The 26,910-nt window shown below is 36.7% G+C and overlaps 1 protein-coding gene across 6 annotated transcripts in view; it reads left to right on the plus strand.

Annotated features, from left to right (window-relative positions):
• Positions 1 to 26,910, plus strand: part of MFSD14B (major facilitator superfamily domain containing 14B) — an 80,609-nt gene that overhangs the window by 41,849 nt on the left and 11,850 nt on the right. For 5 of the 6 annotated variants that reach the window (XM_067041110.1, XM_059072419.2, XM_067041109.1 and 2 more), the window contains 4 exons: positions 5,091 to 5,153; positions 19,233 to 19,360; positions 21,100 to 21,214; positions 26,290 to 26,508. In XM_067041110.1, the coding sequence (XP_066897211.1) occupies positions 5,091 to 5,153; positions 19,233 to 19,360; positions 21,100 to 21,214; positions 26,290 to 26,508 (525 nt within the window). The remainder of the gene's footprint in view (positions 1 to 5,090; positions 5,154 to 19,232; positions 19,361 to 21,099; positions 21,215 to 26,289; positions 26,509 to 26,910) is intronic. The other variant, XM_059072421.2, reaches the window with a different exon arrangement.

Consider the following 26,910-nt stretch of genomic DNA (forward strand, 5'->3'; position numbering starts at 1 on the left):
GTTCAGGCCCTATGTTTTGAAATCTTCTGACTTCCTATGAAATGCTAGAAAATCATATGGAGTTTGGTGAAATTTCTTGAAATCTACACATGACAGCCAGCTCACTTTGGAAAATATGAGTCAGAAAGCATATCATTTTATCAATTTGCCACCCATGGTCTAGACACCTCAGGTAGCTTATAGAGTGTCATTATCCAGGCCAGGTGGAAATCCCTGTTCTGTAGTACCGAATGCAAGCACTGCTTGTAGGAGCTCTGAAAGTCTGGGTGCTCTGGGATTTCCTCTGTAGTACTGAAGTAGTTTCTCAAGTGATTGTAGGGCTTTATGGCACTCTTGGCAGCCATAAGTGACTTGGGAAACTATAAGTTTTGAATCCCACCCCTGTTCAGTTCTGCAAGTATCCCACTTACAAGCCCCACTTCAGAGAACTATGCTTGTGATTGTTATCTTGGGGACAAATATAGAGGTCAGCAGCTTTGAGAACAAGATACCAGGGGCTTATTTTGTAACCTTTTAATGACCTATTCAGTTATGGATGTTCTTCCTCCTCCTCCAGTTCTGTTTTTTTTTTTCCTTGGATTCTGAAAAATTTACTTCAAAGATCTTTTTCACCTTAACATGTGACTATTTCTTCAACTCGTTTAGGATTCATTGTCAGTGTTTTCCCATCTGCTCTGTATCATCCAGAAGTGTTTCACTATTCTTCCAAGTAAATAGTGAATGTTATAAATTAGTTTCATATTTTTTCTGTCATATCAGTGATACTTTAGGTAGAAGTGGAGAAGAACAGCTGTATGTGTATGTTTGAATGTAATATATATATATATATATATATATACACACACACACAGATATTTATTAGCTTCATTGTACTGGAAGTCAGTTTAGTTCTCTGAAGTTTCTAAATATTTTTTTAAGTGATAAGCAAATGCCATTGTATTTTATGTTTACTGTATTCCTTCTCAAGAAAAAAGGTAATATCTTTCTTGAAGTTTTTAGTATAGAAAGATATTTTAAATGAAAGCTTTGATCTTATATGAGATATTTAATATACTTTTTATCATTAGGTTTACTTTATTCTGGTAACAGTTATTGTCTTTTGTAGTAAAATTATTTATATACTTTATTTTAAATTTTTTTGAATTTATCATAAGTTTGGAATGTTGTTTTCAGCAGCTTTATTTTGTGAAGGTTTAGTCCTTAGCTTTGTAAAAAAAAATTTATTGACTTGTTTTGTTTTACTTGTTTAATAAAACTTTACTATTTCTTTGGTTTTTTTTTTAAATAGGAGAAAGTAGGAAAGTTTTAAAAAGCACAGATTGAAATTTTTAGAGGAACTTCCTGCACCATGGCTGTATTACCCAGAAAGAGTTTCTCGTACTGCCAGAAATTCCATTAGATCTTTATTTTAATGTGCAGTTCAGTAAATCCAAGTTCTGTCATTCATACATGGATATGGTTTTGCCAAATTAAACAGGTTATCTCTTATTCCTAGATTGCATCACCTGCATGAGTGAATGCATGTTTGGGTCATGTTGAGTGTAGAATTGTTTTAGGGGAGGTCTGAGGTCTGGAGGGTGAGGACAAAGCTGGGGGTGGCAGAGGAGAAGCATTGCTGCCCCTTTGACAGAATGAAGACAGCTCTGAAGTTATTGGTGTAGTGTTCACCATCACTACCCCAACCCTATTGTTTCCCACTGGCAAAAACTGTGAGGAAATCCATTGGCAAGGGGAGTTTCAAAAATATCTGTAAGCTCTCAGCCTTGGTCTGACAGAGTATAATAGGGAAAAAGTGGGGCTAAAAGACAGTGGATAAATAACTGGTACACCCAGGATCAGAGAAACATTTTTTAAAATATACTGACTCTGGTGTTTTGCTATTGTGCCATATTTCGGTGGTGCATATGACAAATTATTAAACAGTTCTAATATTGATTTGTATTCCTTTTTCTTTAAAGAAAATTTCTGTATCTGTATCCTGTGAAATTTTTCATTTAGGGAAGATTTTTATGAAAACTTTGATGATTTTCTGCTTGAGATATTTGGTGTCCTTCATTTACTTTTCTGTTTTTTCAGTACAGGAAGTAGAGTTCAAATGCCACTAGCTTAGATGACAAATTTTTTCTAAACCTTAAAAATTACATGTTAGGGGATAGATTGGAAGTAATTTCTATGGATACATTTTAATTTCATTTTTTGAAGAACCTGTGGAGATAAACTGTCTAAAGTTAGAATACAGTTGTTCTGTCCTGCTCCTCTTTTTTATAATTCATAGGACTTCCGGTGCATAGAATTAGATTAATCATAACTCTTTGTTCATGATACATAGATTTCATTGTTTCACTCATGGAATGAAACATTCATCCCCCCTTATTTTATGTTTTATCCTTCTTTGTTTTTAAAATTTATTTCTATAACATATTTTTTAAGGATGTTTGGAACACCTGTGAACCCATGCATAACCCAACCACAATTTATTTCTGTGTCCTCTTTGCCTATATCTTTCCCTGACTCCCCCACAAAGACAATCACAATTCTGAATTTATTTATTTATCATTTACTTGATTATTTTCTAGTTCTGGCTCACATTATTATATATATAAACACACAAAGATATATCTATGTTATTTAATTCTGGCTATTTTTGAACTTCTAAAAAAGGGTATATAACATGTATAATGTTCATGTTGTCTTCTGGGGCTTCAAGCTTTTTTTTCTATTATGTACTTTTTTTTTTTTTTTTTTTTTTTGCGGTATGCGGGCCTCTCACTGTTGTGGCCTCTCCCGTTGCGGAGCACAGGCTCCGGACACACAGGCTCAGCGGCCATGGCTCACGGGCTTAGTTGCTCCGCGGCATGTGGGATCTCCCGGACCAGGGCACGAACCCGTGTCTCCTGCATCGGCAGGCGGATTCTCAACCACTGCGCCACCAGGGAAGCCCTATTATGTACTTTTAACACAAGTTATTTTTCTGTTCTCCTGGTAGTGAACATTTGTTTCCAGTTGTTCCATTGTCTGTACAGTGCTGCTATAAACATTCTTGTACATGTCCTGGTGTTCACGTGCTTTTTTCTCTGGTGGTTAAACACTGCTGGATCATAGGTATTCGAAAATTCAGTTTAACCAGATTTTGCTAAATTGTTTTGCAAAGTGATTATACTAATTTAGATGTCTACCAGCAATGTATAAGAGATCCTGTGGTTCCAAATCCTGTGGTTCAGTTTCTGTCTAAAATTTGGTTTTAGAGTAGTATACTTTTTGCCTTTTAACTGGTGTATTAAGTCTACGTGAATTCAGTTACCTCATTATTTTGTTCTGTGTACCACAGTTCTCAGTTGTCGTTTTGTTCCTTTTTGCCTTCTTTTGCATTGAATAGTTAGGCTGATTTTTCTCCTATTATATTATAAGTGTTCTACAATATTCCTGTCATTTTTGGTTACCATGGCATTACATGCAAACTTATCAAAGTCTAATATTAATATCTTTACTCTCATCTAGGATAATAATATTAGCATAAATGAGGTAAATGAATTTAACTCTTTATGTCATTTACCTCATTTATGCTAATATTATTAAGATTCTGTATAATTGAAAATAAAACCTATAAGACCCATTATTTTTGTTTTGTAGCATCCCTGTTCATTTATATTTACCATTTTCTTTGCTCTTTATTTCTGTTTTGCATCTTGAACCTTAATTACATCTGGATTATTTTCCTTCTCTTGGAAGTATATTTTTTATATTTTATTAATTGGGGTCTATAAATTAGTAGACTCATTACTGTAAGTTAGTAACCTAGTTTTTGCTAGGTCAAAAATGTTATATTTGCCTTTGTCGTCAAAGGGCATTTTAACTGGGTATAGAATTTTAGGTTGGCATTTGTTTTGTTTTTCTCCTTATATTGATTATAGAATAGCATGCTCCTTGTCTGGGTTCAGTTGTTACAATTATGAAACAGTCTAACTGTTGTTCTTTTGAAAGCAATCTGTATTTCTCTGGCTGTTTATAGGAATTTTTCTTTGGTTCTCTATAATTTTAATTGTGAATGTGGATTTCTTTTTATACTGCTTAGAAGTTGTTAGGCTGCTTTAGTCTCTGCATTGGTGTCTGTTATTGGTTCTAGTACATTCTCAGCCATTGGCTCCTGAAATATTGTCTCTGCCTCATTCTCATTACTGGACAGTTTTAATTGTCAGACTTTCTTATTGGACCCTCTGTGTCTCTTACTTTTTCTCTTATATTCTGTCTTTTTGTCTCTATGCTGCATGCTGGATGACTTCTTTTGACCTACTTTTTGGTTCAGTTATTCGCTTTAAGCTGTGTCTAATCTTGTTAAACATATCCATTGAGTTTCTAATTTAAAGTTAATGCATTTTTTCTCTTCTAGAATTTCTTTTTGTTCTTTTAATCTGCCACAAAGTTTCAAGCTTATCTTATATATCTTGCAGCAAAGTAAACATGCTAATTTTAAAGTCTGTTGAGTAATCCCAAAATGTGAGGTCTTTGAGAGTCTGTTTCTGTTTTGTAGTTTTGTTTGCTTGTTGCTGTTCATGATGTCTTATTTACTTTTGTATCTGATTACCTTTGATTATGTGCTTCTCATTATATTTGAAAAATACACATACGGTTGATTTGAAGCCTTTTCAGAAATGATTTTAGATTTTTTTCTTCTAGACATCTGGAGGTGCCACCAGTCTGGATCACTGTAATCCAAATTTAAGGCTTGAGGTTTCCTGGACTTCCTAGGTGACATGAAGCTGGGGTGCAGGTTCATACCTGAGTTTGTATAGCTGCTTGTAGTACATACTTAAAATTGTAGGTGGTTGAGGGGGTAGCCAATTTAACAGTTTATTTTTGTTACAAATGCTTTTGTAGCAAAAGCAACTGAATGTCGGGCATAACCTTTTTAGGTTATTGCTTTATTTAGATTTCTGCCTCACTATCTTGTTACCTTTTCATAAGTCATTGTTACTTAAAATTTTTTCATTCCAGGGTTTATTTTGTTTACCTAGCCTGCCATTAACAGGGGCAGAAATCTTTCTCTTTAATTTGCTTTTGAATTTGTCTTGATGTTTGTTTGTTTTTTGTAGGTTCTGCATGAAACATTTCCTCAACACACATTCCTCATGAATGGTCTCATTCAAGGTGTAAAGGTAAGAACAATATGTGTGGTTCACAGTGAACCAAAGCCAGGAACCCTTAGTAGTTTAACTCTGGAAGTTTAAACGGAACATAGGGAAATGGTTACCGTTAGTAAATTCTATAAATCAAATTTTAGCTAGATTATCAAAGTCAAAATAAAATATAACCCAAATCCATAAGGCACTGGTAAGAACAGTACTTTATTTTTATTAGCATGTACAGAGCAGTATATAAGGGTATAATTATGTGAACTTTTAATTGCTGTATCAACAGAATAAAATGGGCAAGTATTAATATCTTCTTTTGAGATAGACTTTGAGATTGAAGAAGAGGAGCAATCAGGATTTAGTTGGATGTATAGTCTTTTGGCAAGGCTGGTGTTCTACCCATAACTTTCTGAGCTGTCAACTACTTGACTTAATTAGCCTTAATTCATTGTTTAAATTTAATGTGATATTTGTCAGAAAAGCTTATAAATAAGGGGCTAAAATATGATGTTATGTTCCAGTCGCAATTTGTAGTAAAGTATATGGGTGTAGCATCTAATTTGCCCTTTTCAACTTAGATAATATCAACCTACATAATTTTACTTTGTGCTGAACAGCACACTTAAAAAATTATACCCTAGTAATTTGCTGAATTCATAGCTTTGAGCAGCATTAATTGTAATAAATGCTATTTATTCTTTGCCTATTTTCAAAAAGCATTTTGAGAATGCTTACAATAATAACATAAGTAAACCAAGGCAATTTAAACAAAGTAAAACAAGAAGTTTTTAATACTCATTGAGTGGAGGAATATTATCAAGAATCTGGTGTGTGGGCTTCCCTGGTGGCGCAGTGGTTGAGAATCCACCTGCCGAAGCAGGGGACACGGGTTTGTGCCCCGGTCTGGGAAGATCCCACATGCCGCGGAGCAGCTGGGCCTGTGAGCCATGGCCGCTGAGCCTGCGCGTCCAGAGCCTGTGCTCTGCAACGGGAGAGGCCACAACAGTGAGAGGCCCGCGTATCACAAAAAAAAAAAAAAAAAAGAATCTGATGTGTGTTCATTTAAGCACCAGTTTGTGAGCAGTTTTTAACTACATGATAAAAAGAAAAACTAAATAAATGAGACAGAGCATTGATTAAAAATACAACATAAGCTTATCCTTACAGTAGATTCTTGTGGAAGTTACCATGGATCTTTTTCTTTTGTCTTGTGGAGCTAATAAAATGTGTTTTAGTCTGGTTCTGCAAAATAAAACCAGTTAGGTCTGCACCCTAAAGCCAAGTGGCATGCTTATTACACTTTCACTTAGAGACATCCACAATATTATTCTAAAAAACCATAGAACAAAAAGTATTTGGATTGATTCAAGGGCAAGGACAAGAACTTATTTAACCTTCAATGACTGTTGAACTTCAATTTATTGAACTTAAGTAAGGAGTTATATACTTTAATAATTGGCTATTGTTTCTGGGGTGGGGATATAATAAGAGAACCCAACAGCAAAGCACAGCTCTATTAAGATATCTTAATGTGGATATGTGCACAGTGGAATGAATATGGCTTTGGATTGCTTTAACTTTTAAATCTCTGTCTACATCTTATTAACTGTTACCTTAGTCATATAATTTAATCTCCCCTATATTATGAAGTAATGAGAAAGATTAAAGACCTCTAGTAGGGTGATTATGAGGATTAAATGAGCTAGCAGATGTAAAGCTATTAGCATAATACATTGATTCATGTGCTAAATACTCAGTAAATGTTGCAAAGAAGAGTACATAAAAAGCAAAAACTATTAGGAAATCTTGGTGACCATTTTTCTTACCAGTTTGGGGAAAGATTTTCTTTTTTTAGAAAAAGAATTCATAAAGGAAAAAATTGAGTCATTTACATCAATATTTTAACTTTGGTAAGTCAAAGCCTCCATCATCAAACTGAAAATACAAATGACAAAATGTTACTGGTAATAGAAGGAGGAATACATAAAAGCACTCTCAAAGTAAAAGCATAGGAAAATGACTGATATCCCAGAAGGGCAAAGAAGGGTGTAACCTGGCAATTTACAAAAGATGTCAGTGTGAAAATAAGTTTATCACTAATAAGCAGTGAGTCCCAAATTAAATGAGATAATATTTTTACATACACACTGGTAAAAAATTTTAAACTGACAAGAACTAGTTCAGTTTGTGGTAAATTGGGTCCCCGAGCACTGTTGATGACAGGATAAATATAGCTCTTCTGGAAGGCAGTATTTTAAGAGTTAAAAATATTTACATATTTTAACAAAGTAATTCCATTTCTAGAAAGTTGTTCTTATCAAATAGAGTTATTCAGAGGTTTGGGTAAAGGGCTATTTGTAATAGTAAACCGAAACTTTTTAAATGCCTTAAAATTAAAAGAATAAATATGTTGTGGTATAGCCATATAGTGTAATACAGGCATATAAAGAACATGTTTTTGAAGAACACCATGTAATGTGTGAAACAAAGAGGATATACAACTGTACAGTATGGTTTCAGGTGTGTTTTGGCCAAAATAAATGTAAATAAGCAGGAGGAAACAATGACTTCAAACCTGAAGTTTGAAAGTATGTGGATTTATGGATGATTTTTAATTTTCTTCTTTATGTATTTTGTTTATCTTTGTAGATTTTCTGCAGTTTACTTTTACTTTGTAAGTTTACTATCATAATGCATGGAAGAGAAGGTATAGATTTGGGGTGAGCATCAATAAAGGATGCAAGAGTAACCAGTTGTGTTTTGTGAATTCTCCAGTTTTAGGTTTGGAGTTTTTTGTTTGTTTGTTTTTGTTTTTGGTTATTGCAGCAGCTTTATTGAGATATAATTCACCTACCATGCAAGTCACCCACTTAAAGTGTACATTCATTGGTTTTTAATATATTCACAAAGTTGTGCAGCCATCAGCACACAGTCAATTTTAGAACATTTTCATTGCCCCTGAAAGAAATCCTATACCGATCAGTAGTCATTTCTCATTTCTCCCTAACCTCTTCAGTGTTAAGCAAGCACAAATCTACCTTCTGTCTCTATAGATTTGTCTGTTCTGGACATTTCATGTAAATGGAGTCATACAATATGTTCTTTTGTGACTGGCTTCCCTCACTTATAATGTTTTCAAGGTTCACCTGTGTTGTAGCACATACTAGTACTTCATTCTTTTTATGGCCAAATAATATTTTACTGTATGGATATACCACAGTTTATCCATTTATCAGTTGATAGACATTTGGGGTTGTTTCTAGTTTTTGATTGTGAATAATGCTGCTGTGAACATTTGTGTACACAAATGTTTGTGTACACAAATGGTTTTCATGTGGACATATGTTTTCACTTCATCCTAGGTACATACTTAGGAGTAGAAATGCTGGGTCATATGGTAATTGAGTTTTTTTTTAATTATGTTTTTAAAAAAACTTCTTTCTTAACCCTGTTTTTGACAAGTAATATATGTTCCTCATCTCCTAGACTTCAGACAGATGGGTGACTGAAGCCATGGACAACAATTTCTTTTATCTCTACACTTACTCCCTTGGTAGTATCATCAGACTTACTCACTTTCAACTCTCAAATAAATACCTTCCTAGACCTTGGGCCAGAACTTCAGACTTGTCTATCCAGTTGCCTAATTGACATCTCTATTTCCTTGCCTAATAAGTATCTCAAAGTTAACAGCTCCAAAACTAAGATCCTGGTCTTCCCCTCCAGCCTGACCAACCCACAAGTCTTCTTCATATCAGTTACTGGTCATGCCATTCTTGCTCACGCCAAAATTCCTGGAATCAGTCTTCTTTCTCTTCCATATCCCAAACCCAATCCATCAGCAAGTTCTGTGATTCTACCTTCAAAATAGAACTATAATCAAAACAGTACCTGGTCCCCTTTCAGTAGAGATCGTGATAAAATATCAGCCAGTTTGTGGCACTCTTCTTAACCAACCCCACCCACACCCCGTTTTCTCCTTTGGTGTCATCCCTGTTCTCTCCTCCACTTCCTGCTGACCTTGGTGCAGCCACAGCTTCCTCAGCCAGTGCTTGCCTGAGGGCTTTGCAGGTACTGTTTTTTTCTGCTTGCTTTTCCCAGATTTTGGCAGGCTTCACTCCTTAACCCCTCAGCTCTTCACCTAGATGTCATTTTTCAGTGAAGCCTTCACTGACTACCATCTTGAATAACGTGTCCAGTTCTCATCACTTCCAATCCCCCTTCTCTGCTTTTTCTTCAAAGCATTATCTTACCTCCGACATGCTGTATATTTTGCTTTATCTTATCTTGTTATTATGTGTTCTCATCACCACTCCTCTTTTAGACTGGAAGTTTCTTAAGGACATGGATTTTTGTCCACTTTGCTCACTGCTGTCCCCAGCACCTAGAACAGTTCTTGGCACATGGTAGGCACTAAATAAATACTGTTGAAATAACATTTCTTTCCAGTCTCTTTCTATGCATTTTTATATAGTCAAGATCCAGCTTACTCAGAGACTTTGTGTATCTTTTTTTTCTTGTATCAGCGGTCACTAATTATATCACAGTAATTTCCCCATAACATTAAAATTACATAAAATACAGGCAGCCCCCTCTTGCATGCTCCAATATGCACAAATTTCAGTTACCACAGTTCAGTTATATAACATGAGTGTCCCAATTCATCACAATTCAGAATTCTATTACCATGGTGTATTAACTGTGAGTAGCTGCGTAAAATACAAACTGCTGCTAACTCCTCAGTCCACAAAACACTACATAAATAACAGATGCACATCATAACCAGTCACGACATTTCAAAATGTTGGTGACCGGTCACTGTGCATCTTAGTTCATGCACGTACAGCAAAACACGTCATTGTGTTGCCTCCTTGATCCAGTGATAAACCCACGTGACAGTTTACAAGACTAGATCATCGAAAGAAGGAATTGGCCAACAAGGATGAGAATGCAGTAAAGAAATAAATAGTGATAATGCTGAAAGAGGGATTCATATAGAACCTCAAAGGAATTATAGAAGAACCAGCTGGTTGGAGAGACTCTAGATGTATAGCCAAAGGAACTTAGTGAAGATAAACTTATCAGCATAAATGAGGAAAATTGTTGTGATGAAAAGGATATGTCCCAGAGGAAGTGCTGCCAGCAAAAAGCTTGGACATGTATACACTACCAAACATAAAATAGCTAGCTAGTGGGAAGCAGCCGCATAGCACAGGGAGATCAGCTTGGTGCTTTGTGACCACCTAGAGGGATGAGATAAGGGAGGGTAGGAGGGAGGGAGATGCATGAGGGAAGAGATATGGGGCCATATGTATATGTATAACTGATTCACTTTGTTATAAAGCAGAAACTAACACACTATTGTAAAGCAATTATACTCCAATAAAGATGTTTAAAAAAATAAAAGAGCTCTCAGAGATAATATTGCATGACACTGAAATCACAAAGGATAAATGTTGTAAGCTGATCCAAACTTAAAAAGGCATATGACAATTTTCCAAAGCAAAGAAGATACTGTGCATCATACATTATATGACTTACAAAGAAGACAAGCACTGTTCAAATGACTCTTGATAAGTTTTTTACAAAGAAATAAAACACTTTAATTCTTAATATTTTAAATTACAGTGTACTAAATAAATACTATTGATAGTTTTACTATTTTTTTCATTTCACTAAACATGTATAACTGATAGTAAAAGAGTTTTCAGTGTTCTGGCAAAAATTCCTAAATGTAGAATAAATCAGTTTTTCCCATTGATTAAAATCACTTTACATGGTTTCAGCTTGCACATTTTTTTTTTCAGTCCTGTACTACCATGCAAAGCAAAAACTGCCTGTATTTGAAGTGGTTATATGTATTCTATTCTATTGTATGAATATGCCATAATTTATTTATCCATTTCCCCGTATAAGTGGTTTCTAATTTCAAACTACTGAAGATAATTCTGTAACAAATTTTTTAAAATAAATCTTTACATTTTTTATTGTTTCCTAAAAAAAATAGACTTATAAAGGTATAACTAGTGAGTAGAAAAGTTTGGCATTTTTAAAGATCTTGAATATATAGTACCACATTATCTCCTAGAGCAATTGTGCCATTTCACACGTCCATCAACAGTGTGTGTATCTGTTTCACCATGCTCTAATACAAGTATTACTTTTCAGATCTTCACTAATCTGATAAGCTTGAAAATGATGTCTCAATGTGATTTTATTTGTATTTCTTTGATATCAAGTGAGGTTGGGTATTTTTACATTATTTGCTGGCTATTTTTATGAAGTTCTTTGTTTATTGTTCATTTTTCTAATAAGGATTGTTCAGTTCTTTATTTATTTTTTTTTGCGGTACGCGGTCCTCTCACTGTTGTGGCCCCTCCCGTTGTGGAGCACAGGCTCCGGACACGCAGGCCCAGCGGTCATGGCTCACGGGCCCAGCCACTCCGCGGCATGTGGGATCTTCCCAGACCGGGGCACGAACCCGTGTCCCCTGCATCAGCAGGCGGACTGTCAACCACTGTGCCACCAGAGAAGCCCCAGTTCTTTATTTTTAAATGATGTAATTTATTTTATGATAATCCCCTCATTTTAATGATTATTAGTTTAAGTACCTGTTCATTGTAACAATTTTAAAGGAAAAAACTCACACTTGATCCCTCTTCTCAGATTTTGAAAGTCCTACTCTCCAAACATTTTTCAATAGCAGTTATTATTTTTATGGAATTGAAACATATGGTAGACATTGTTATGTGACTAGCAATAAGAAGTTGTGTTAGCGTTCTCCAGAGAAGTAAGACCAATAGAATATATATAAAGAGGTTTATTTTAAGGAATTGGCTCACATGATTGTGGGGCTGGCAAGTCTGAAATATGTAGGGCAGGTTGGCAGGCTGGAAACTCAAGCAGGAGTTAATGCTACAGTCCTGAGGCAGAATTCTTTCTTCTACTGGAAACCTCAGATTTTGCTCTTAAGTTCTTCAGCTGATTAAACGAGACTTCCATATTATTGAGGGTAATACCCTGTACTTTAAAGCCAACTGACTGTAGATGTTAGACCACATCTACAAAATACTGTCACAGCAACACCCACACTAGTATTTGATTAAATAACTCGATACTATAGCCTAGCCAAACTGACACACAATTAACCACTAAAGTATTATAGTTTTGCTATACTTCATTGGAAGTATAACCAGACTGAGATGCTGTGGTTTGACTTAGTAGATGAAGTCTAGGTATTACTGCTGGTTAACATGAGCAGATAGAGTGACTGTAATCATTTTTTTCAGGTAGACCAGCTAGTCTGATTGCCCAGTGTCTACCTTGAAACTTCTTGAAGCTTCCTTCTGTAGCATGTTTTATATTTAATACAAAACTAGATGTCTTCATCAGTGTCCCAAACTAGAACTAAGTGGGCCAGATGCCCAGGGTTGATTTACACCTGGATCAATTGATATGAAGAAGATGCCTCTGTAGCATGCAGGTTTAATCTTGTCTAGCTTTGACTTCACAGCAAGGGGTGGGAAAGGCGAAAAAGTAGAAGACCCAGCAATCCATCCCAGGTCTTGGCCACAGAAGTTCACACGCAGTGCTTCTTATTCTAGACTTGATGGTCAAGTCTGATCAAGGAGATGGCCATGTAGATCTTCTACCAGGACACTCATCCGGGGACATTTAATATGTCAAGAGTTTCTCTAAGCCTAGGAATTGCTGCTGAGCTGTCTCATCCTGCTATTTAATAAATTAAATCATGAAGCAGCGCATAGCATAAGCACACTGAGAAACTGTTGGCTGATGTTTCTAAGAATTTAAAAAATAAATAAAAAACAAGATACCTTTAAAGTCCTCTTATAGCTACTCTTTAGGATTACTAAGTACTGAAGTGCTTTGCATACACACACACACACACACAGTAATTCTTGCTTAATTTGTACAGAAACTTGATTAAAGACTATCCTTTTAATTATCTGTAAATAAAATTGTTAAAACAACCTACTTGAGATGACTTTATAAATTTTAAATAGTTTTTTATAACAAGCTGCTAATTTATCCATTTATTAAAACATGTTTAAGAGAATTCACAAGTAGATAAGTCTAGTACTTTATGTGCTTCAGGATAGAGACACTTAAAATGTCAGTTAAAAAAAAAAATGTAATAATTGGTTTGAATTATGGGCTTATGGGTTAGTCTCAGGTCCTAGAGCCACCTCACACCTGAGCTGAATCCCGCTTCTACTGCTTATGAGCCCTGAGCCTTAGGCTAGTTACTTACCCTAATAGTACCCATTTCAGAAGGTAAGACATTTGTGTGAAAGGCATAGAACAGTTTGGCATATAGGAATGCTAGCTGTTATTCTTTCTTGTAATCAATTTGAAGTAATGGCCCTACTACTTCTAAGATTAAGGGAAAGGCTGTGACAAACAGTCTGTTTCTTTATATTTTAATTAAATTTAATTACACTTTCATATGCTTTTGTTTCTGCTTTCAGTGAATCTTCCCTACATCCATCCCCTTTTCTTCCCTGATCAAAAGAAAACACTCCAGCCCTCTTGCCCATATTGTTCTTTCCTTGAAGTCTCAGGATTACCAGCTGTTCTTAGACCTTCTTCATGCTTCACAAATTCCCTTTCTCAGACTTCAGTTGAACTAAAGTCACTTTGTGTATCATATTTCTCATTTGCCCTGTTAAACTGATTGTTATGCACCCTGGGAAGGGAAGCTCTGTACTGTACAGGGTCTTACTGGTTCCTAGGTCTGAAAGGTGACCCCTGTTTTAGTACTGTTTTTTTATGTGAAAGGATTTGCATTTGTCAGTTATGTAAATAAAAACCACAATTCCATAGTGTGAAATTTTCTCTTTGATGTCCTTTTAAGAAGTGAAAGAGATAAAAGTCATTATTAGTAAAATACTGTATGAAAAATCAAAGTGAATGAATATAATTCTGGGGTAAACTATATGTTACAGGTTCCTTGCGGCTTATAAAGGATGCTGAAAAGTTGTCATAAGATGCGAACTTTTTCAGGGAAAAATGAAAATTTTCAGAAGTAGTTAAATGTACTTTATTCTTCATTGGTGGTACCATTGCTCCCTCAAACTCAGTTGCAAAGTTAATTAAAATATTTGAAGGAAAACAATAAAAATTTTTTAGTTTTAAAACTTTTTAAGGGTATTGACCCAATTATTTTAGTCACATGTTTGCCAACTGCATATGTTAAGGAAAACTTACGCTTAAAACCTTTATGATGGCTATATAAAGTATAAAATTCATGTACTTTTGCTTCAAATGAGTTGTATTTGCTATTCTTTGTATGCTTTAAAAAGTTTATTGGATAATTGTATTTAATTGAACAATAAGCTTTAATTGCTGTTTTACCAAATTAGAGCCTGTAAGGCCATGTCAGAATTACTGGCCAGTTAATTATGCCACCTTAAAAACCTGTTGGACTGGGAAGCTAATTTACAAAAGTGACATATTGGGGCTTCGCTGGTGGCGCAGTGGTTGAGAATCCACCTGCCGATGCAGGGGACATGGGTGTGTGCCCCAGTCCGGGAAGATCCCACATGCCGTGGAGTGGCTGGGCCCATGAGCCATGGGCACTGAGCCTGCGTGTCCAGAGCCTGTGCTCCACAACAAGAGGGGCCACAAAAGTGAGAGGCCCACATACCGGGAAAAAAAAAAAAAGTGACGTATTAACTGTTGGTTAATTTTGCCATCTATACCTAGGCTCCTACTCACCATGTTTTATCCAGTGTTAGTTGGGCCACGATAGCATGGCTTAGTACATTCGGTCCTCAGGTCCTCATTTTTCCCGGATTTCACATTTGCAGATCTGCCTACTCGCAAAATTTATTTGTAACCCCCTTATCAGTACAGTGCTTTCATGTTCATTTATGTATGGCATAAGAAGAGAATTTGAGTTGCCGAACTGTGAGTTTCCAGCTGAGGTTGAACAAGGGGACATTCTCTCTTCTTGTTTCAGGTCTCATACTATAAACGTGTCCTTTTTGCAGTCCATGTAATGCCATATATTTTGCATTTTTGTTCCTTTTGTTGACAATTTCTCTGTTTAAAATGGCCCCGGGCTTCCCTGGTGGCGCAGTGGTTGAGAATCCGCCTGTGGATGCAGGGGACACGGGTTCGTGCCCCAGTCCGGGAAGATCCCACATGCCGTGGAACGGCTGGGCCCGTGAGCCATGGCCGCTGGGCCTGTGCGTCCGGAGCCTGTGCTCCGCAACGGGAGAGGCCACAGCAGTGAGAGGCCCGCGTACCACCAAAAAAACAAAAACAAACAAACAAAAAATGGCCCCAAGTGTAGTGCTGAAGTGTTGTCAAGTATTTCTAAATGCAGGAGGGCCTTGATGTACTTTATGGAGAAAATACTGTGTTAGATAAGCCTCATTCAGACATGAGTCATAGTGCTATCAACTGAAACTTCATTGTTAATAAATCAACAATATACATATTAAATAAGGCATCTTTAAACAGAAACACACATTAATCAAGGTTATGTATTGATCAGTTAATGAAACTGTGACCAGAGGCTTGCAGGAACCCAACCTTGTGTTTCTTCTAGCAACAATGGTTCCGTGTTCTCTAATTCTGTGAATAATGAGAATCAACTGTATTTGTGTTAAAGGCTAGGGCCTTGATGTCAGTCTGGTTTTAGTTTTTAAATATTTTGTTCTTATTTGCAAATTGTGCTCTGCATCTTTAGGACTGATGAAGTACTTGCCTAATCAAGGTACAAATATCCTTCTCAATCTGCTGTTGTAATGTGGCCTGATAGGATCTAGGGCTAGATTGGGTAGTGAAGAAATAACTCTGGGACAGAAGAAAGTCTTTGATTTTTAAGAAATACAAGTTTTCCAAAGAGGCAAGTATTTATTAGATTGAATTTTAGCATCTTAATAAAAATGTAGGTTCTCCCAGAGGGTATTTTCAACATCTGTTGTCACTGGGAATTTTATTTAAATAATAATTATTTAATGAAGAGATTAAATTACAACTTAAATCCAGAATCTAGATAGCGGTATCTTTTATCTGTAAAAACTACATTATTTTAAATAAAACTTCAGTGCTTGGCCTTCTCATATCCTTTGTTTTAATGGCATGCATTCCATATCTTAAAGCATTGTATGAAATCTAAAATCAGAACTGTCCAAAAAGTTTTCTAGGGTTTTTTGTGTCTAGAGTTTTTGTTACTGATTTTGTGGTGGTTGTTACTTCTACTGCCTTGTCCGCTTAAATTTCTTTACGTATTTTTCTTGACCAGTTCTATACTACCCAAGAACTCAGGCATTTGATATTTTTAAATTTTATTTATTTATTGCTGTGTTGGGTCTTCGTTTTGTTGAGAGGGCTTTCTCTAGTTGCAGCAAGTGGGGGCCACTCTTCATCGCAGTGCTCTGGCCTCTCACTATCGTGGCCTCTCTTGTTGCAGAGCACAGGCTCCAGACGCACAGGCTCAGTAATTGTGGCTAACGGGCCTAGTTGCTCCACAGCATGTGGGATCTTCCCAGACCAGAGCTCAAACCTGTGTTCCCTGCATTGGCAGGCAGATAATCAACCACTGCGCCACCAGGGAAGCCCTGATATTTTTAGAGAATTTTAAAGCAACGTGTAAAAGATTTTCGCTTCTAAAATATATGAAACTGATAGTCGCAAGTCGTGAATTTAAGCCCTGCTTCTGCAGTCGTTTAGCTCTTAGGTAAAGGAGATCATTTAACTGTCTTGATGCAAGAACAGACCAAATGCCCTGGAAATCCACTGTGGCTTATAAATTACAAGGTTTGATGCCTGGGTATGGATTAATATTTTATTTCAGAGGAGCCAAAATGCTTTTCTCCTCAACTTGCCTGCCCTCCATTGAGTCTTCTCTCACCTCCCCTTACATCAGTTTACCTGTCCCCTGGCCCATTGGCTCTGTGTTTACTAGTGGCTGATAAGGGATTAGAATCCTATTCTTTTTCTTCTCAGCCATGTGACCTTGGAAACTACTGTGAGTTGATTTGCTCTTAAAAGTTCTATTCAGTTTACCAAACCTCTTTGAAAGCCCTTATTACCAGACCCTGTGATAGGCATCAAGGGTACAGAGAAGGAAAGAAACCATTCCTCTGACCTTAATCTCAATTTCTAATCCAATAGAGAAGATAGACAAATAACAAGTAAGTAATTGTAATAGAGTGTTACAGTTATAATAGAAGCAATATGTACCAGGTTGCGGGGCGTTGTTTGTTTTGCACCCCTCAAAAACCAGTGTGATTAATTCTGTTTGAGTAGCTGAGAAAATAGATAGAGGAAGAGGTGCTCCTTGCCTGGAGCTGAGAAGAAAGACTAGTAGTTTACCAGGTCCAAGTGTGGGAAGCATACAGGCACAGCAAGGGCCTTTGCAATGCCTATTGGCGTAAAGGAACACGGTATTGTATATCTTCAGGAAACTAAGAAGTATTGTATATAGACCAAGCATAGTGGATGTGTGTTAGGTGCTAGATGTTGGAGGGTTCTATTCTGTATGCTATGCTGAGGAATTTTTTAAATGTATTATGAAAATTCAAATACACAAAAGGAGAGAATAATGTAATAAACGCCCATGTACTTATCACCTAGTTTCTATTTGTAGTATTTAAAAGCAAAGTTCAGACACTCATTATTTCACCTATTAAATACCTGCTAAAGAATTTCAGCTCTGCACAGTGGAGAGTTTTAAACAAAGGATAAAAGAACGGAAGTCTGCGGCTCATCAAGGTTGCTCTTGGGGGTATATGGAGGACAGATTGGAGGGAACTAGGACCAGGGGCAGGAGGCAGTTAGAAAGCAGTTTTATTTAAATCCAGGCAAGAAATGCTGAAGAGTGTCACACAGCAGGGGATGGATAAAGAGAAATCATTACAAGAGAATGGTCTGAAAAATCGCCTTGGTGAGTGGAGGGATGATGGGAAAGCTTTGGACAGCTTCTTAGCAAAGATGGGAAGTGTGGGTGTTTGGTCAGGTTTATAGGGAACAGTGTGCATGTTAAATGTCGAAATAGGGAAGTCCATTTGGCTGTAGGCAGAGCTCAGAAGAGAGATTGCAAAGCTGTTCATAGTGTAGGTGGTGGTGGCCATGTGTGCAGACAGAGCATGTAAAGGGAGGATGATAGCACCAACAGGGTCTGAGAGGCAAGCCTGTCGCCACTTCAAAGGGCCCTGATTTCAAAAAGGAAATAGATACGGAAGTGGCCAGCCAGCAGAGTGACTGGCAAATTGTGAGGAAGTGGTAAATGTGAGTTTCTTTACTTGCTTTGCTTATGTGTGGTGTTCTTGCTTCCCCTTAGCCTCAACTCTTTTTTTCAAATCTTATGCAACTTGCATTACCTCTGTCCTAAGTTAACCAGGCAAATGGAACTTTAAGTTTGATGGCAAGAAAATCTGCTTTTCTTATGGACATTTAGTATATGCATACTTATCCTGCTATCCCTATTAGTTTATCCCTTTGAGAGCAGAAGGTGTGTATTCATTTGAGTGTCTTCACTTCACCAGTTAATTCAGAGCTTTGCACGTGATAGATATGCTATACATATTTACTAAAATGAATTAAGTGTCTGGCTTCTTTCCATACACTTGGTGTGTGTTCACATTATGGGCCAACTGTGGGTGTATATATTTTACATCACCTCTCTTTTCCAGTTTCTCCCAGAAAACAAGCTCTTATCCCTGGTTCTTCCCTCTCAAACAGCACGCTTAAAAATTTTGTTAGGATTTTTTTTTTTTTTTTGCGGTACGCGGGCCTCTCACTGTTGTGGTCTCTCCCGTTGCAGAGCACAGGCTCCGGACGCGCAGGCTCAGCGGCCATGGCTCACGGGCCTGGCCGCTCCGTGGCATGTGGGATCTTCCCAGACTGGGGCACGAACCCACGTCCCCTGCATCGGCAGGCGGACTCTCAACCACTGTGCCACCAGGGAAGCCCAGGATTTTTTTTCTTTAATGACAGGTTGTATTTAATATTTCAAATTACTCTGTTTTGGAGCCACTGAAATGAATTGGAGCATTTAGAAAATAAGAATTACAAGTAGTTGGGGGATCACATTATAAATCTGACCTTTGCTTCTGCTTTCTTCTCCAGGGCCTGCTCTCTTTTCTGAGTGCCCCACTCATAGGTGCACTGTCTGATGTGTGGGGAAGGAAGCCTTTTCTCCTCGGCACCGTCTTCTTCACCTGCTTCCCAATTCCACTGATGAGGATCAGTCCATGGTGAGTGGCTAGGTCCTCCATCATGACTGTCTGTTTTGGGTCATATGTGGACAATACACCTGCAGTGTGCTTTTTAACCTTTGCAAAGCAGTTGTACCTGTGTTTTCATTTGAACTCTTCAGTAATACTGAAAGCTAGTAGGCAGTTGCCATCATGCCCACCTAAGTTCTTCACTTAGGTGATGAAATAGAAAGAAAAGATGTCTCTAAGGGCAGCTATTGTTGCCATGAGGTCCTAGGAGGGGGCAGACAATCCCTGTACTCACTCAGTTGTGGCTCATTTGACTTTGAAAATGTGTTTTTTTTGTCAGCTCATTGCTCTAGGGCACTGATATGAATATAGTTTATATCAAAAGGCAGGAGTCACTTTTGTGTATACTGTATTAAGACCAATAGCCTATTCTAAACCATAGTGTGAAATTTAATTTGATCTCATTTTTTCATGATAAATAAGGAGAGAATAGTTAGCATGTAACCATGTAACTATTTAGTTAATAAAAATGGGTTGGAATTTGCACCTGAGCAGTAACTTAGTTTTTCTGGAGTACAGAGGATGGTATTTTGGCCAAAATTCCTGTTGCTGAGATGGTATTCCTATGTGAAGAACATACTTCAGAATGGAGGGGTTTTGTGTTTCAGTTTTTTGGGGTTTATTTAAAAATGCAATTAATAGTTTCAGAGGGGGGTGCTCATGTGAAAATACTCTCATTTGATTATCTGTTAGGAATTTTATGTCAACATGTGTCATGTTCCAAATGTGTTGGCTATCTATAATGAATCATTTTATTTCCTACCAGATGAATTTTTATAAAATACTTTTTGGTATTGAGTCTTTCTGTCCAAGAACAAGTCATGCTTTTCTGATGAATTAGAGTTTTTTTTTAATGTCCTCTGAATACCTTAAAATTTTTTTCTTCACATCTTTAAATGATTTTACCTCTTCCCTTCCAGTTTTCATGCTGCTGCTTCTGCTACTTGTATAGACTAATGAATAATGTTAAATAAAAGTAATGATTATGGACCTATCTAGAACCTATCTACCTCATATATATGAAGGAAATATAATGTTTTATCATTGAGTATTAAGCTACCTTTTGGGTTAAAAAATACTTGTTCCTATTTTATTTAGAGATTTTCTTTTTTAAAATCAAGGTTGAATGTCAAATTTTATTTGATGCCTTTTGCATCAGTGGAGATCATTTGAATTTTCTCCTTAGATCTACCAGCATGATGAATCATATTAATAGATTTCTAATATTGAAACATCCTTACATCCTAGGATTAAACTCTACTTTTTGTTCTGTGAGATTTTGTTTGCTAACATTTTAACTAGATTTTTTAAGCATCTATGCATATAATAGAAATTTTTTGTCTTAATTACATTAATTTTTTAAATGCTTCCTGCTTTTGTGTATATGTATTATTCTTAGCTAAAGCTAGGAAGTTTAGAAAGTTTTAATTTCTGTTCTGGCTACCTTTAAAAGTATAACTTTACTGCATACCCTTACTCTTTGTTTTTTTAAATTGCATTTACTGAAACCCCTTGAACAATGACAAAATTAGTATGTTTCTCCTTCCTCCATCTTGATTATAATTTGATTAGTTGTCCTCTATATCTTTAAATATACATGTATTTTTTAAATTTACTTTTTGGTTTATAGTCTTTACATGATATCTTTGGCTTTGGTTATAAAAGTGTGTATACACTACCTCTCTCATGGGTGTTTAATCTTTTTATAGGTGGTATTTTGCAATGATTTCCATGTCTGGAGTCTTCTCAGTCACGTTCTCTGTGATATTTGCCTATGTAGCTGATGTTACTCAGGAGCATGAGCGAAGTACTGCTTATGGATGGGTAAGATAATAGATTGTTTTTTAATCAGAGAAATAATGAACATTCTACTAAAAATTCACTGGAAAGTGAGATTTTATTAAGATAGTGTTAAATATTGACTTATGTAAAAGAAAATCCAAAGCAATTGAAATAAAAAAGGAGACTTATGAGAAGTTAAAAATAGCAAGATAGAAATTGCTAGTAATTTATTTTCTGGTTTTAATGTTGGAAGATTGGCAGGATATGTTGAGGTGTCAGTTGCAAAGTTTTTTTAAAGTTGGTTTGATTTGTTTCTTGTTAGCTAATCTCTTGAGGAACCATAAACAGTAAACAGGTGCTACGATCATAGGTCTCTGTGTACCTAATTAGAATTGGAGAGGTGATAAAACCTCAGCCATGTTAATCCTTTGTTACTGTATTGCTAGTTGTGTGACTCAGGCACTTATTTGGGACATTGGTACTACAGAAAAGGGACTACATTCATTCAGCAAATAATTGCTGAGTGTATAACAGAAGTTATAGGAGACCTTTTTTGGGTAATTGACAATCATTTCTAATTTTCTTAGGCAAGATAATGGCACTGTGGTTACGTAGGAGAAGAAAGACCTGTAGAAGATGGCAGGCTGAAGCCATTTAGGTCAGAGTGTCACAACTCTGAAAGTTACTTAAGTGGTTCAAGGGGAAAAGATGACAGGCGAGCATTTGTGGGTATGTGTTCAGTGTGTGAAACTCTTGGGGTAATTGGGTGTGGACAGGAAAAATTTTCCCTTCTTCCCTTTTAGGTTCTTTGGCCAGCATAATAATTAAATTGACATAAGACAGATTAACAGGAGAAAAACAATTTAATTTCATATGTATGGGAGTCCCACAAAGATGTGAGATACTCAAGGGAAGTCAGGCAATTGAGGCTTATATACCATCCTGAGCTAAGGAGAAAAAGGGTAGGGGTCTGGGACTTCAAAGGGAAGGAAGACAATTCACAGGAAGATGGGGAGAGCAAATATCTGGTAAACAAATGTTAGCCATTCCATGCAGATAAGTCTGATATAAAAAGTCATCTTTACTATTTGCTCTCTTCCTGGCATAGGCCTCCTGTCTAAATTCTTTTAGGCTGTTAAGGGAAAGGTAAAAAGCTTTTCCTGAGTCTCCTGGGTCTTAATTGCCTTCAGCTAAAAACAATCCACATGCTAAAGTGGCACATTTTGGGGTGGCTTATTCTGCTTCCCTTCAGTGTGCATTGTGCTCTTCTCTCAACTTTCCTGTGTTTGAAATGTTTATAGTAAGAAGATGGGAGAAGAAAGATGATCTGGCTGGGTTGTTGAAAGTTTGAAGGGGGATTGAATGCCAGATATTCAGGTTACTTCTCCTGACTCTTACTTTTTCTTCTAAATCCCACTTCCTGGAAGACAGTAAGTAGTCATTCAGTGTTGACTGAATGAATAATTGTATGGATCAGTGATGGACATGTAAGTCAGTTACTGCTGTTCCACAAAACACAATGGCAAATTTTACTTTGTTGACTTTAGACATCAGTAGTTTAAAAACTTCTCCTTCGACCCCACTTACCCTGTAGCTATTACTTGCTCTCTCCTTTCCTTCTTCCCTTCTCCCCTGAATGTTTCTCATGTCATGTCCTGAAACAGGGGCATCTCCAGAGTGCTGTCTCTAGCTCAGTTCTTCATCTGTAAAATGGCAGTTATAATAATGCCTGTTCATAGGTATGTTGCAAGAAGTAAGTGAGAGGAGTGCCCTACTGAAGTGTGCCCTCAGCCAGCATGTAAGGAAGGCTTCCTGGACTTGGTCACAGGACCCAGGATTTGGCCAGTGGCTAACCTTTACATTTACCTCTACATATCAGATGTTGAGATGACAAACCTGAAAAAAGTAAAAGAAAAAAAGCTTGCAGGCTACCTTACAGATATAGAAGGATTTATTGCCAGTTAATTATAGGATTGTCAATCAAGTCTAGCTGAAATTCTAAGAAGCATTTTGAGATCTGTTAAAGAATATATATGTACATCTTCCTTACTGAAACTCCTCCAGTAAACAAAGAAAAGTGGTAATTCTTTCTTTCAATGGCTGCAATAATGAATTTAAGTTAATGCTCATTGAGAGACTGTTGTGGTGAAGTCATCCTTTAGATTTATTCACCAGTGTCTTATTGAGTGTTAAATCAAAGAGGGATTTTTAGATACACAAACTAAGCAAGTAGGCTGCTTTAAGTTTTAAGAAAGATGCAACATTTTACATAGAATTTCATGGGGCCATAGATTCTCAGAAACTCATTCAACAAGTATTTATTGAGCAACGTAACTAATCAAATAAAACAGTTAGGAAACCACTGCTGCCCCCTGTCCCCTCCTGATGTTTGAAATTTGGTGACCTTTTAACTTTCATTTCCATATTCCACATGATTAAATTGGCTCCCAGAGTATTCATTATTAAATATTTTAATAACAGATTTTTCCCACTAAATTTCTATTGTTTCTCACTATTACTACATGTATATAATAATTATGTTTTACTTTTTGCATACTAGAAGAAATTAAACTGATCTTTAAGTGTTATACCTGCTTCAGTGTACCACTAAGGGAATGGAGGGAGGAAGATTAGGGTATTATAGGTGGGCATTAGTAGACGGAGAGATGACAGGTGGAAATCTTGAGCACTGTAGAACCTAACCAAATTGGCCTGTGTTAGGAGAAGGGGGTAGGCCTGCCCCTCTGTGTCTGAGAGCATTTGCCTTGCAGTACCATCTAAGTCAAGTTATGAAGCTTTCAGGTCTTCAGGTCCATAGACTTGTAAATAATAATGCTCATGTCTTCTTCGTGTTTTGCAAGACTTAAAGATTCTCATTAAGATTTCTGCCTTTGGTAATTTCTCCATGGCAATGTACAAATGTTTGAATTATGGAAATACCAGAAAATAGAGCACTTCTCCCTTAGAGCAGTGTTGCAGGATACATCACATGGATGGGAAAGATGAATTTAAAAGTTTACCATGGTTTGGGTGTATCATTTATTGATAATGAGCATTAATCTCATAATCATTCTTTATCCCCCTTGTTTATATCTGAAGTAGTTACTGTATCCCCTTCAAATTTGTGAGGAGCTTAGTAGAAGGCAGTCATTTTCTATTCAAAACTGATGTATCATGTATTCTTATATATGAAATTATTGTTATGTAGATAATAATTTAATTCCATTGTTCTTAATGACCAAATCTTGAGTTATTGAACAATCTTTATCTTAGAAAATGTCCAATTGGCTAGAATAGAATTACGATAGTAGAATTAGAAATCTTTGACAAATAACAAAATAAATGATTGAGTGTTTTCTTCTGTATACTCCATGTTCTTTAGATTCTTTACACTTGGAATGCTGTGGAATTATAGAAGCAGTTTTAGCTGAAATTTAGGTCGAAGTCTGACTGTGCATTTTAGTGAGAAGATTATAGAGAAATTGGAAAACGGCTTCCAGTTCTTGCTCATCTGTGTGAACTTAAGACATATATTGTTTCTTTATTTGTACATTGAGTTGTAGAATATCTTCTCAATTTACATACAATAATTTGATGAGGATTAGTAGTGGAAAACTGTTATGAATAAATGAATGAATGACCCACTTTGTGCAGGTATGATGTTGTTAGTATTAGCACCTGAGGACACTGCAGCAGTGCTCCCATAGCTGTTTGCATGTCATTGCAATTTATAATATAAAGTTACATGATTGCCTTGATCTTCTTAAATAAAATGAAAAACCCTGAAGGGGCAGGAGCTCTGCCTTCTTATTTATCTGGCACATAGTAGATGCTCAATAAATATTGAACCAGGGAATTCCTGTTCCCCAAATTAGAATTCTCTGTACCCTCTTTTTTTCCCCAGAATTTTTTTTACTTTTGGCTTTTATAATATTTTTAGTATAATACTAATTTCCAATACGTTGTATTTTCACATTCAGTTGGGGGATGATGGATGAAGAAAAAATGTTATTGGCCAACCAGGAGTCATAATTTCAGTTATAGGTAATGATTTCTGTAGTTTCTATTAAAATCCATTAGAAGTTTAAATAACCAACTTATTATAAATGTACTTTTTTTTTTTTTTTTTTTTGTGGTACGCGGGCCTCTCACTGTTGTGGCCTCTCCCATTGCGGAGCACAGGCTCCGGACGCGCAGGCTCAGCGGCCATGGCTCACGGGCCCAGCCGCTCCGCGGCACGTGGGATCTTCCCAGACCGGGGCACGAACCCGCATCCCCTGCATCGGCAGGCGGACTCTCAACCACTGCGCCACCAGGGAAGCCCTATAAATGTACTTTTGACACTCAGTCTGGTTATAATTTGGAGACCGCCCATTTAAGCTTCTGAACATTCAGATTACATTTCAAAATAAAGGAAGCCTTCTACGTGCCTGTAGGAAAGCAGTGTGAAGAAACTTCACGTGAATTCAAGTTGCAAGAGTGATCAGTTGACTCAGTGGTCTCTGATATTAGGTGGAGGTTGGGGGTGACAGCATGACAAAAGTCCCTAGCCTGGGGATTTCTCCATTTAAAAAGCTTTGACGTTTCCCTCAACAAATCTTTTCGGATTTTTTGTTGTTGTTATAACTTTTTCTAAGATTACCAGAGATTTTCCCCCCCTCTCAGTGCTAATGAAATGGTGAAACAGTACATGTTTTTGGAATTTGAAATCAAGCCTAGTCTCTGAGTAATTTGCAGATTTTATCATCAGCCCTGCAGAAAGTTTTTTCATACCTTTCTCTCTACATCCCCATTCCCCAAATAAAGAAGATTAAAACATGTTTATTTTATTTATGGGGAAGGTTTTACAATTTTTATTTCTAACACATCATTATTTTGTATTCTTGTAGCTTTCTAGAGTAACTCCAATTAGTTAATAGCTTGTAAACAAGTACTTAAAACAAAATTCCTTTCATTCTTTTTCATTAAAAGTTGTGTGCAACACAATCCTTTTGTCTTTTTAAAGCCAGGGATGGATGGCTTTAGGTATGTACCTGTGGGAACCTGTATAAGAACAGGAATATAGGTGTGCACCTGCAGCAGATGGGACCCTGGGTGAGAGTGTGCTTTTTCCATAGGTCTCAGCCACATTTGCAGCCAGTCTGGTCAGCAGCCCAGCCATTGGAGCATACCTGTCCGCCAGTTATGGAGACAGCCTTGTTGTGCTGGTGGCCACAGTGGTGGCTCTTCTGGACATCTGCTTCATCTTATTGGCTGTTCCAGAATCTTTGCCAGAGAAAATGAGACCTCTTTCCTGGGGAGCTCAGATTTCTTGGAAACAAGCAGACCCTTTTGCGGTAAATAAAAACATGAAAACATTTACTTTCCTAAATATCGTTCTAAGCCATGCAAATAAAAGAACATTCCTGCAGCCTCAAGCATCCTAGCAGTTGTTGATCTATTTTTTTCTCCAGTAAAAATAGAAAAAATGTATTTGCAAGTAAGGGACTGAAGTAGATTGTACACCAAGGAATATATAGAATTGCTACTTCTTAATGTGGTTATTCTATGTGAAGAGACAAGAAATGTCCAGTTTATCCCTGATGAAGACATGGGAAGGAAGGTTTTTTTCTTTTTGCTTAGCTGTTTTCATCCTTCTTTTAACAAAATAAATGAAAGTGGCCATTTGAAATGGTTGCTTTGATTCACTTAAATTCAAAAAGGTTAAATGCATTTGGACCGACTAAAGTAGTTATTAT

The sequence above is a fragment of the Kogia breviceps genome, chromosome 8, assembly GCF_026419965.1.
Source record: "Kogia breviceps isolate mKogBre1 chromosome 8, mKogBre1 haplotype 1, whole genome shotgun sequence".
NCBI lineage: Eukaryota > Metazoa > Chordata > Mammalia > Artiodactyla > Physeteridae > Kogia > Kogia breviceps.